The sequence below is a fragment of the Peromyscus californicus genome, unplaced genomic scaffold (genome assembly GCF_007827085.1).
Source record: "Peromyscus californicus insignis strain IS unplaced genomic scaffold, ASM782708v3 Scaffold_20__1_contigs__length_68692818, whole genome shotgun sequence".
Classification (NCBI taxonomy): Eukaryota; Metazoa; Chordata; class Mammalia; order Rodentia; family Cricetidae; genus Peromyscus; species Peromyscus californicus.
In genome coordinates this window covers 47498735-47511824 of record NW_026294503.1, presented here as the reverse complement: position 1 = coordinate 47511824, position 13090 = coordinate 47498735, and the positions used below count along the sequence as shown (strand labels likewise).

The 13090-nt window shown below is 44.7% G+C and overlaps 1 protein-coding gene across 5 annotated transcripts in view; it reads left to right on the top strand.

Annotated features, from left to right (window-relative positions):
- Nucleotides 1–13090, top strand: part of Tcf20 (transcription factor 20) — a 190175-nt gene that overhangs the window by 127031 nt on the left and 50054 nt on the right. For all 5 annotated transcript variants that reach the window (XM_052748464.1, XM_052748463.1, XM_052748465.1 and 2 more), the window contains one exon: nucleotides 2991–8780. In XM_052748464.1, coding sequence (XP_052604424.1) covers nucleotides 3027–8780 — 5754 coding nt within the window. In that variant the 5' untranslated portion in view covers nucleotides 2991–3026. Of the gene's footprint in view, nucleotides 1–2990; nucleotides 8781–13090 lie in introns of those variants that run through there.

The following is a 13090-nucleotide window of genomic DNA, read 5'->3' as shown; positions in this document are numbered from 1 at the left end:
ACAAAGTAGGGAGGAAGGAGGAACAAAGGTGAAGGTGTGTAGTAACTGTTTTAAACAGGATGGCCAGGAGGGAGGCCTTGCTAACTGGTAATGCTTGTCCGGAGACTGAAAAGAGGTAAAAAGGACAGACCATGTGGCTAGCAGAAAGCAGGTGGTGTATGTGTGGAAGTGAGCATGGAAGCAGAGAAGTGTGTTGGTGGCCTGGCCCAGACAGAGCAAGGAGATGGTGAATGTGATTAGTTGCCTATTTTAACTTCCTTTAAGGGGAACTAAGAAACTAGCTTTGTAGACCATTGTGGGAAAAGTGTATTAGGATTAGCTCATGTATATTCATAAACTTTCATAACTTCTTTTTAAAATAGTTAGTTTTTAAAGTCCTTTGAAGAAATTTGACCTTGTCTTACTCGTCTCTGACTCTGAGGAGGAGACAAGCCCAAGCAAAGGTAAAAATCAAATCAGTTTAGGAGGCTGGAAAGATGGCTCAGTTGGTAAGAGCATATACTGCTCTTACAGAATACCCAGGTTCCATTCCCAGCACCCACTTCTGTTGGCTCAATAACCACCAGAACACTCCAGCTCTAAAGTTTCCAACATCCTTTTCTGGACTCTGTAGGCCCCTGCACTCAAGTGCACATACCCATACACAGATACACATACATCCATATAACTAAAAATAAGTATTAAAAAATCTATTTAAATATGAGGGTGATACATTAGTAAAAATCCTGAAATGGCAGCTCAGTCAGATAGCTGGAAGTCTGGCTCCTGGGTGTATACATAAAGCACACACACATTTTTTCTTTTCTTTTCTTCTTTTCTTTTCTTTTCCTTTCCTTTTTTCTTTCTCTTTCTCTTTTTCTTTCCTTCCTTCTTTCTTTCTTTCTTTCTTTCTTTCTTTCTTTCTTTCTTTCTTTCTTTCTTTCTTTCTTTCTTTCTTTCTTTCTCTTTCTCCCTCTTTCTCTTTCTCTCTCTTCCTCTCTCCCTCCCTCCCTCCCTCCCTCCCTCCCTTCCTTCCTTCTTTCTTTTTCTCAAGACAGGGTTTCTCTGTGTAGTTTTGGTGCCTGTCCTGGATCTTGCCCTGTAGCCCAGGCTGGCCTCGAACTCACAGAGATCCGCCTGGCTCTGCCTCCCAAGTGCTGGGATTAAAGGCGTGTGCCACCACCGCCCAACTTTTTCTTTTTTTTCCTTCCTTCCTTCCTTCCTTCCTTCCTTCCTTCCTTCCTTCCTCCCTCCCTCCCTCCCTCCCTCCCTCCCCCCCTTCTCTCTCCTTTCTTTCTTTCTTCTTTTAGATTAGGATTCTTTCTTTTCTTTTTTTTTTTTTTTTTTGGTTTTTTGAGACAGGGTTTCTCTGTGTAGCTTTGCGCCTTTCCTGGAACTCACTTGGTAGCCCAGGCTGGCCTCGAACTCACAGAGATCCGCCTGGCTCTGCCTCCCGAGTGCTGGGATTAAAGGCGTGCGCCACCACCGCCCGGCTCTTTTCTTTTTTTGAGACAGGGTTACTTTGTGTAGTCCTGGCTGTCCTGAAACTCACTCTGTAAACCAGGCTGTCCTCGAACTCACAGAGCTCCTCCTGCCTCTGCCTCTGGAGTGCTGGGATTAAAGACATGTGCCACCACGCCTGGCTACATTTCAGGATATTTATTTTTATGTGTGTTTTATAGGAATGATTGATTAATTGATTGGGCTACATTTCAGGATACACTTTTATATATGTTTTATATGAATGATTGGTTAATTGATTGGTTTCATATTTATTTTATGTATATGAATGTTTTGCATTTGTGTATGTCTGTGCACTGTGTGTAGCCTGATGCCTTCAGAGGTCAGAAGAGGGCATCAGATCCCCTGCAACAGGAGTTAAGGATGATTGTGAGCCACCATGTTGGTGTTGGGAATCAAACCCAGGTCTTTTTTGCAAGAGCAACAAATGCTCTCTGTGTATATGTGTGCTCTACATATGTCTATACCCAAGGAGATCAGAACAGGGTGTCAGATCTCCTGGAACTGGAGTTACACATTGTTGTAAGACAGTCACTAAACTCAGGTACTTTTACCTCTGAACCATCTTTCCAGCCTTGGATATTTTTTTCAACTCCTTATTTTTGTTGTTCTCTACCATAGGAATAATAGTAATAACCGAATGGAAAGCCACATGAAAAGTACTGAAACTTCTCAGAAACTTTCAGAAGTTTGAAAGAATAGTAACTGCTATTCTCTGGCCTATATCTAGCACTTAATAACTGGAATTTTTTTTAGAAGCATAAATATTTATTTGTAATAATACCTGGAAATTGAAGCTAGATGGTCAAGAGGGGTACTTTGGACAGTTTTATGTCAAGAAGAGGTCATTCAGATCTGATGTTTATATGGGTGACTACAATATAAGGAATCCATAGTAGTTAAGAGTTGAGTGTCCCAGAAGGTAATCATCGTAGGCAGTTGGTAATTACAGTCAACCTGAAGTGGTATACATTCGAATCTGAGGACCTGGCTTTGGTCTCGGGATAGTTCTGTTTCTCAGTCAGTGAGGGGAGTAGGCGTGGATAGCCCCTGACAACTGCCTCATTATTATTTGAGTTATCTTACTTTAGTGGTCAGTCTAATGAGTGAAAATAAAGAGATGAAAATGGTGTTTGTCACCCTTCCCCACTGTAACTGAAGATTAAGAAATGTGTTTTTTGTTGCTTGCAATAGCATCCCAATATTTATCCCAGTTGAGTATTTACCCAAGTTGAATTTTTAAGGCTTGTTTATCTAATAGTGAAATTATGTTGAATGTATTCATATATACCTAGTATTTTCTTTGTTGTATTACAGACACCTTCATTCTTTAGACCATTTCTCTGCTTATTTGCATTATCAGAAATGGCTCAAATAAGGAAAAAGGAGATGAATTTAAAGCAGTAGGCTTTATCTGGTCATTGGGTTATTTATTTTGTTTGTACCAAGCATATGTATGTCTCATGCTTTTCTTTCTTTTTCTTTTGTAGGAGGGCTGTTGGCCTGCTGCTGTGCTGCTGAACAGTATGCAGTCCTTTCGGGAGCAAAGCAGTTACCACGGAAACCAGCAGAGCTACCCACAGGAGGTACACAGCTCATCCCGTCTAGAAGAGTTCAGCTCTCGTCAGGCCCAGATGTTCCAGAATTTTGGGGGAGCAGGTGGTGGTAGTGGTAGCACTGGCAGCAACAGTAGTGGACGGCGAGGAACAGCAGCTGCTGCTGCAGCGATGGCTAGCGAGACCTCTGGCCATCAAGGCTACCAGGGGTTCAGGAAAGAAGCTGGAGATTTTTACTACATGGCAGGTAACAAAGACCCTGTGGCAGCAGGAACCCCACAGCCTCCTCAGCGAAGGCCTTCTGGTCCTGTGCAGAGCTATGGCCCTCCCCAGGGGAGCAGCTTTGGCAATCAGTATGGGAGCGAGGGTCATGTGAGCCAATTTCAAGCACAGCACTCTGCCCTTGGTGGTGTATCTCATTATCAGCAGGATTACACAGGGCCTTTCTCTCCTGGGAGTGCTCAGTATCAACAGCAGGCCTCTAGCCAACAACAGCAGCAGCAGCAGCAGCAGCAACAACAGCAACAACAGCAGCAGCAGCAGCAGCAGCAGCAACAACAAGTACAGCAGTTGAGACAACAGCTTTACCAATCTCATCAGCCTCTGCCCCAAGCCACTGGACAACCAGCTTCTGGCTCATCCCATCTGCAACCAATGCAGAGGCCGTCAACTCTACCATCTTCTGCTGGTTATCAGTTAAGAGTGGGTCAGTTTGGCCAACACTACCAGTCTTCTGCGTCCTCCTCTTCCTCCTCCTCCTTTCCTTCACCACAGCGTTTCAGTCAGTCTGGACAAAGCTATGATGGCAGTTACAGTGTGAATGCTGGATCTCAGTATGAAGGACATAATGTGGGTTCTAATGCACAGGCTTATGGAACACAATCAAATTATAGCTATCAACCTCAGTCTATGAAGAATTTTGAACAGGCAAAGATTCCACCAGGAACCCAGCAGGGGCAGCAGCAGCAGCAGCAGCAACAGCAACAGCAGCCACAACCTCCTCAACAACAACAGCAGCAGCAGCAGCAGCAACAGCAGCAGCAACAACATCCTCCCCAGCATGTGATGCAGTACACCAATGCTGCCACCAAGTTGCCCCTGCAAAGCCAGGTGGGGCAGTACAGCCAGCCTGAGGTTCCTGTAAGGTCCCCTATGCAGTTCCACCAGAACTTCAGCCCTATTTCTAACCCTTCTCCAGCTGCTTCTGTGGTTCAGTCTCCAAGCTGTAGCTCTACCCCATCTCCTCTCATGCAGAGTGGTGAGACTCTCCAGTGTGGGCAAGGCAATGTGCCCATGAGTTCCAGAAACCGAATTTTACAGCTAATGCCCCAACTCAGTCCAACCCCATCAATGATGCCCAGTCCTAATTCTCATGCTGCAGGATTCAAAGGGTTTGGATTAGAAGGCGTGCCAGAAAAGCGCCTGACGGATCCTGGGTTGAGTAGTTTGAGTGCTCTGAGTACTCAAGTGGCCAATCTTCCTAATACTGTCCAGCACATGTTACTTTCTGATGCCTTGACACCTCAGAAGAAGACTTCCAAGAGGCCATCATCATCATCTAAGAAAGCCGATAGCTGTACAAACTCAGAAGGTTCTTCACAGCCTGAAGAACAACTCAAGTCCCCTCTGGCAGAGTCATTGGATGGAGGTTGCTCCAGTAGTTCAGAAGATCAAGCTGAGAGAGTGAGGCAACTGAGTGGCCAGAGCACGAGCTCTGACACCACCTACAAGTGTGGAGCTTCAGAGAAAGCTGGCTCCTCACCAACACAAGGTGCTCAGAACGAGGCCCCTAGGCTCAGTACCAGTCCTGCAACTAGGGAAGAAGCTGCCTCTCCAGGTGCTAAGGACACGCCACTATCTGAGGGGAACACAAAAGTAAATGAGAAGACAGTTGGGGTGATTGTCTCCCGGGAAGCCATGACAGGTCGGGTAGAAAAATCTGGTGGACAAGATAAAGGATCCCAAGAGGAGGATCCTGCTGCCAGTCAGAGGCCACCTAGCAATAGTGGTATAAAGGAAGCCAGCCACACATCACTTCCACAGCCAGATCCTCCAGGAGGAGGGAGCAAAGGAAATAAGAATGGTGATAATAGTTCTAACCACAATGGAGAGGGGAATGGCCAGAGTAGCCACTCAGCAGTAGGCCCAAGTTTCACAGGCAGGACTGAGCCTAGCAAATCTCCTGGGAGTTTGCGCTACAGTTACAAAGAGAGTTTTGGGTCAGCTGTACCACGAAATGTCAGTGGTTTTCCTCAGTATCCTTCAGGACAAGAAAAGGGGGATTTTGCCAGCCATGGGGAACGAAAGGGGAGAAATGAGAAGTTCCCAAGTCTCCTACAGGAAGTGCTTCAGGGTTACCACCACCATCCTGACAGAAGGTATCCTAGAAGTGCTCAGGAACATCAAGGGATGACTAGTGGCCTAGAAGGAACTGCAAGACCCAACATCTTAGTCAGTCAAACCAATGAATTAGCCAGCAGGGGCCTTCTAAACAAGAGCATTGGATCCCTGTTAGAAAATCCCCACTGGGGACCATGGGAAAGGAAGTCAAGCAGCACAGCTCCTGAAATGAAACAGATCAACTTGTCTGACTATCCCATTCCCAGAAAGTTTGAGATAGAACCTCCATCATCAACCCATGAGCCTGGGGGCTCCCTTTCTGAAAGGAGGTCAGTGATCTGTGATATTTCTCCACTAAGACAGATTGTCAGGGACCCAGGGGCTCACTCACTGGGACACATGGGTGCTGATGCCAGAATTGGGAGGAATGAGCGTCTCAACCCAAGTTTAAGTCAATCAGTCATTCTTCCGGGGGGGTTGGTGTCCATGGAAACAAAGCTGAAATCCCAGAGTGGGCAAATAAAAGAGGAAGACTTTGAACAATCTAAATCTCAAGCTAGTTTCAACAAGAAATCTGGAGACCACTGCCATTCTACTAGCATCAAGCATGAGTCTTATCGTGGCAATGTCAGCCCTGGAGCAGCAGCCCATGATTCCATTTCAGACTATGGCCCACAAGACAGTAGGTCTACACCAATGCGGCGGGTTCCTGGTAGAGTTGGTAGCCGGGAGACTATAAGGGGTCGAACCTCTTCTCAGTACCATGACTTTGCAGAAAAACTGAAGATGTCTCCAGGCAGGAGCAGAGGTCCAGGAGACCCTCATCACATGAACCCACACATGACCTTTTCAGAGAGGGCCAACAGGAGTTCTTTACATGCTCCTTTTTCTCCCAACTCAGAAAGCCTGGCTTCTGCTTACCATACAAACACCAGGGCTCATGCTTATGGGGACCCTAATACTGGTTTGAATTCCCAGCTCCATTATAAGAGACAGATGTACCAACAGCAACAAGAGGAATATAAGGATTGGACCAGCAGTTCTGCTCAGGGAGTGATTGCTGCTGCACAGCATAGGCAAGAAGGGCCACGGAAGAGCCCACGGCAGCAGCAGTTTCTTGACAGAGTACGGAGCCCCCTGAAAAATGACAAAGATGGTATGATGTATGGCCCACCAGTAGGGACATACCATGACCCAAGCACTCAGGAAGCTGGGCGCTGTCTCCTGTCTAGTGATGGTCTGCCTACTAAAGGCATGGAATTGAAGCACAGCTCTCAAAAGTTACAAGAGTCATGTTGGGATCTTTCTCGGCAGACTTCTCCAGCCAAAAGCAGTGGTCCTCCAGGAATGTCTAATCAGAAACGGTATGGGCCACCCCATGAGACAGATGGACATATACTAACTGAATCTACACAGTCATCCAAACCTAGTAACGTAATGCTACGGCTTCCAGGTCAAGAGGATCATTCTTCTCAAAATCCTTTAATCATGCGGAGGCGGGTCCGTTCTTTTATCTCCCCTATTCCCAGTAAGAGACAGTCACAAGATGTAAAAAACAGTAACACTGATGATAAAGGGCGCCTCCTTCACCCATCAAAAGAAGGTGCTGATAAGGCATACAATTCCTACACCCATCTTTCTCACAGTCAGGATATCAAGTCTATCCCTAAGAGAGATGCCTCCAAGGACCTTCCAAACCCAGACAATAGAAACTGTCCTGCTGTTACCCTCACGAGCCCTGCTAAGACCAAAATACTGCCCCCACGGAAGGGACGGGGATTGAAATTGGAAGCTATAGTTCAGAAGATCACATCCCCAAATATTAGGAGGAGTGCATCCACAAATAGTGCTGAGGCGGGAGGAGATACAGTCACGCTGGATGATATACTGTCTCTGAAGAGTGGTCCTCCTGAAGGTGGGACTGTGGCTACTCAGGAGGCTGAGATGGAGAAGAGAAAAGGTGAGGTGGGATCTGACCTAGTCAGTGCAACTAGCCAGGAATCGAATACTGAGAAACCTCTTCCAGGGCCCTCTGAAGAGTGGCGTAGCAGTGAGGATGACAAAGTCAAGACAGAGGCACATGCAGAAACAGCTCCTACTGGAAAGGAACCTTCTGGTACTATGACGTCCACAGCTTCACAGAAGCCTGGTGGTAACCAAGGGAGACCAGATGGTTCCCTGGGTGGGGCAGCACCACTAATCTTCCCTGACTCAAAGAATGTAGCTCCAGTGGGCATATTGGCCCCTGAGGCAAACCCCAAGACTGAGGAGAAAGAGAATGAAACAGTCATGATTTCACCCAAACAAGAAAGTTTCCCCCCAAAAGGATATTTCCCATCAGGAAAGAAAAAGGGGAGACCCATCGGTAGTGTGAATAAGCAAAAGAAACAGCAGCAGCCACCACCTCCACCCCCTCAACCCCCTCAGATACCAGAAGGTTCTGCAGATGGAGAGCCAAAGCCAAAAAAGCAGAGGCAAAGGAGGGAGAGAAGGAAGCCTGGGGCCCAGCCAAGGAAGCGGAAAACCAAACAAGCAGTTCCCATCGTAGAACCTCAAGAACCAGAGATCAAGCTAAAGTATGCTACCCAGCCACTAGATAAAACTGATGCCAAGAACAAATCTTTTTTCCCCTACATCCATGTAGTAAATAAGTGTGAGCTTGGAGCTGTTTGTACAATCATCAATGCTGAAGAAGAAGAACAGACCAAACTGGTGAGGAGTCGGAAGGGTCAGCGATCTCTGACCCCTCCCCCCAGCAGCACAGAAAGCAAGGTGCTCCCAGCTTCATCCTTTATGCTGCAGGGACCTGTGGTAACAGAATCTTCTGTTATGGGGCATCTTGTTTGTTGTCTCTGTGGCAAGTGGGCCAGTTACCGGAACATGGGTGACCTCTTTGGACCCTTTTATCCCCAAGATTATGCAGCCACTCTTCCGAAGAATCCACCTCCTAAGAGGTCCACAGAAATGCAGAGCAAGGTCAAGGTTCGGCACAAAAGCGCTTCTAATGGTTCTAAAACAGACACTGAGGAGGAGGAAGAGCAGCAGCAGCAGAAGGAGCAGAGGAGCCTGGCTGCTCATCCTAGGTTCAAGCGGCGCCACCGCTCAGAAGACTGTGGTGGAGGCCCTCGGTCCCTGTCCAGAGGGCTCCCTTGTAAAAAAGCAGCCACTGAGGGCAGCAGTGAAAAGGCTGTCTTGGACACAAAGCCCTCTGTCCCTACCACTTCAGAAGGTGGTCCTGAGCTGGAGTTACAAATCCCTGAACTACCTCTCGACAGCAATGAATTTTGGGTCCATGAGGGTTGTATTCTCTGGGCCAATGGAATCTACCTGGTCTGTGGCAGGCTCTATGGCCTACAGGAAGCACTGGAAATCGCCAGAGAGATGGTGAGTAGGAGAAATCCCTTATCAGCTTGGGTTCTGATTACTTCACTTTGGCTTTCTTACACCTTAGTCTTCGTTATGTATCACAAGTTCTTTCCTTGACCCAAATAATAAACAGAAAAGGAAGTGTTTTGAAAAGGTGTAGCTTATATTTTCATCAGTAATGTATCTATAGATTGTAAACTTAAGTTTCTGCCTATATAGCTTTGAGGGAACAAGGGTCCCTGTTTTACCCCTTCTCAACCTTGATTCCTGCTTGTTAGGGGTCATTCACTTTCAGCAGTTCAGCTTCATAAGTATGTCAGCTAGTTCTGAGGAATATTTTACTGTCATTTATTTGGTTAATTTTTATAAGTCAGTTTTCAACGAGTGGCACTCACAGATTGCACTATGATTATATCTCCTTTTTTCTAAAGCATTTCATTACTTTAGGTTTTGTTTAGTTTAATTTGATGTGGTGAGGGGTTTTACTGTGTAACCCAGGCTGACCTTGAACTCACAATCCTCTTGTTTCAGCCTTCCAAGTTCTGGGATTGCAGGTGTGAACCACCACGCGTGGTGTTTGCTCTAGGTTACTAACTCAGTTTCATTTGCTGCTGCTGCTTTTTTGTTTGTTTTGTTTTGTTTTTCAAGACTGTCTCTGTATAGTCCTGGCTGTCCTGAACTGTGTTGTTCAGGCTGGTCTCAAACTCAGAGATCCACTTGCTTCTACCTCCCAAGTGCTGGGATTAAAGGTGTGTGCTACCACAGTCTGACCCTTTTTCTTATATTAGACTTTTATTTAGAGGAGCATCATCCTTTAGTAGTTTGTTTTTGAACATCTTTTAAGTTTGGTGGTTTTTTAAAACTCAAAAAAATTCTTTTCCTTCCTTCCTCCTTCCCTCCCTTCTTTCCTTATGTTTTTATTGGTGTTTTTCCCGTATGTGTCTGTGTGAGAATGTTGGATCCTGGAGTTATGGACAGTTGTGAGCCACCATGTGGGTGCTGGGAATTAAATCCAGGTCCTTTGGAAGAGCAGTCAGTGCTCATGGCTGAGCTGTCTCTCCAGCCCATTTCCTTCCTTTCTTGTCTAAAATGTCTGGTTGTTCATGACTGTCCACTCTGGAGAAAAATATGTTAAATTATTATTTAGAAGTCTCTGTTACAGTATGGACATAGCATTCACTGTGTAGACCTTGACATCTTTCCACTTGTTATCAATATACTCCCTTAGGGAGAACAGTTCTAATGAAGTTGGATTGAGTTAGGGAATTTTACTTCCTCTCTCAGACTTTGAACTTGTGCTCCCATTTTCCAGCCCCACCTCACATACACCCCTTTCCAAGGACTGGGCCTTCTTAGGTTCTGTGCCACAGGTCATTTCTCTTTCTAGTTGTTCCTCTTGTTTTTGTCTTGTTTTGTTTTTTCGAGACAAGGTTTCTCTGTGTAACAGCCCTGATTGTCCTGGAACTCACCTTGTAGACCAGGTAGCCTGGAGCTCACAGAGATCCACCTGCTTCTGCCTTTCTAGTGCTGGGATTAAAAGTGTGTGCCACCACGCCTGGCTAGTTGTTCCTCTTTACACTTTGCTCTCTGCTTCCTTTGAGCCCACGTGATCATTTATCTCCTAATCCAATTTCCTTCCAGCTTTCAGAATTTGTATATTTTCTTACATTCTTCATATCCTCCTTAGCCTCTTGTCTTAGGTAGGGTTTCTATTGCTGTGGTAAAACACCATGACCAAAAGCAACTTAGGAAGGAAGGGTTTATTTCATCTTACAGTTTATAGTCCATCATCCAGGGAAGTCAGAGCAGGAACTCAAGGCAGGAACCTGGAGGTGGGAACTGATGCAGAGACCACAGAGGAATGCTGCTTACTGGCTTGCTCAGTGAAATTTGCTTATATAATTCATGACCTCTGGCTCAGTGGTGGCACCACCTGCAATGGATCTGGCCTTCCCACATCAATAACTAAGTATAAAGCACACCACAGGGGGCTGGCGAGATGGCTCAGAAGTTAAGGGCACTGGCTGCTCTTCCAGAGTTCCTGAGTTCAATTCCCAGTAACCACATGGTAGCTCACAACCATCTATAATGAGATCTGGTGGTACTCTCTTCTGGTGTGCAGGCAGAACACTGTATACATAATAAATAAATCTTTTATAATAAAAAACCACACAACAATAACAGCAAAATGAAAAACACAGACTTGCCCTCAGGCCAGTGTGGTATAGGCCTTTTATCAATTGAGGTTATCTTCCCAAATGACTACCTGTATCAAATTGACATAAAAACTAGCAGTCTACCTGGTGAGTTTACCCACTTCCCATTTTAAGAAGATACCATGTGTGTAAACATATTTCAGCCTACTATATTTTATCAGATTATTGGTCACCAATAATCAGGCTAAATCCCCACTCTGTGCTTAAATCTGTAGTCAAGTGTTACAGAAAGTAAAAGGCACTTTGTAAGTGATGCAGCTACCTTAAATCACAATTAGCTCCTTCCTCTAAAAGGGTGAACAGTGAACAGCATTTTAGTGAAAACATTAAAATTGCTACTCAGAATGTTAGCCTGCTCCTTGTCAGATTTGATCCTAAAATAAAATCTGGAATGTTATAATTGGAACAGATACATCAAATATGGTAATGTCTTTCCTGATCCCCCTTCTGTCACAATTTAGTTGACTGAATGGTTAGAAAACAAAACAACAGCCCCAAGCATTTCATGGCCTGTGAGATAGTTCAGCAGGTAATGGTGCTTGGTGCCAAACCTGAGTTCAATCTCTGGGACCTACATGGTGGAAATACTGAAAGTACTTCTAAAAAAAACACAAAAAGAACTGGAGTTGCAATCATAACTGTTTCAGAAGTGCTTTAATTTTATTCCTTAAAGGATAGAAATTTGAAATGCTTCATTTGAGGAGAATGGTGTAAAGAAGGTCATTTGTAGTAGATTTGAGCCGGAGCTCTGTTTTTAGGTTTGACATGCCTCTGCCCCTGCTCCGTCAGGGCTGCACATCTCATTCTGTGACAGCACCAGTAATTGACCACTCTTAAGTCTCAAGACTGCAGCTTTCAGCTTATTTCCTAACTCATCTTCTGTTTATTTTATATTTCACCTTATGACTAGAATGCTAGCTTTATATTTTAAACTTAACTTTTCAATACACTTGAACATCTGTATTATTCTTGGTCAGCTACCCAGTAAAATGGGAAGAGGAAGAGAAAATAATGTCATTTTATTATACTTAAAAGTCAAGTTAATTGGCTTTCATGCTAATGCTTCTTCCTTCTTTCTTTCCTTTCTTTTTTTGGAAGAAGACCTATGTAGCATAGGCTGTCCTTGAATTCCTGTTCCGTCTGCCTCAACTTCCTAACTGCAACGATTTTAAGTAGTCACTCCCATGACTGACTGACTGACTTTCTTTCTTTTGGCAGAAGCAGGTGGATCTGTGTGAGTTTGAGGCCAGCCTGGCCTACATAGTGAGTTTGCAGGCTTGCAGTGGTCGTAAGACCCTGTCTGAAAAAACAAACAAACATGGCTGGGCATGATGGTACACACTTTTAATCCCAGCCCTCAGGAAGCAGAGTCAGGCAGGTCTTGGAGTTTGAGGCCAGACTAGTCTACAAAGTGAGTTCCAAAACAGTTAAGGCTGTTACAGAGAGAAACCTTGTCTTGAAAAATAAAAAAACAAAACAAAATTTGATGAGGCCATTAATCTCTATAAGAAGTTCAAGGAACTCTGTGGTAGTGAATTTAAACTTTCAGTTTGACCTCATCTATTACCTCTAAACTCCTCTTTGAGTGTTTCTGTGAGGAATTAACAATGAGGTTTAAGTCAAGAAGATCTACCAAAGGCTGAATAGAGTCTGCCTGGTAATGGAAGTTGTTTAACCCAGGGACTCATACATGCTGTGCAAGTATTCTACCACTGAGTTATAGCTCTTGTGCATAATGGATTTTTTTTGTTTTGTTTTGTTTTTTGAAAGGGATCCTTCTATATAGCCCTGACTGTCCTGGAACTCACTGTACATAGTAGACCAGGTGGGCCTCAAACTCACAGAATCCACTTGCCTCTGCTTCCTCAGTACTAGGATTAAAGGTGTGTGCCCCTCTCCCCAGCCCTGATTTTGTTTTAAAGACTTAATTATTTATTTTATGTGCATTTTTTAAAGATTTATTTATTATGTTCTGTCTGTATATTTACCTGCAGGCCAGAAGAGGGCATCAGATCTCATTATAGATGGTTGTGAGCTACCATGTGGTTGACCTAGAGTCATCTCTCCAGACCCCAGTTTTTGTTTTTTAAGTAAACTTCTTCAAAATTCTAG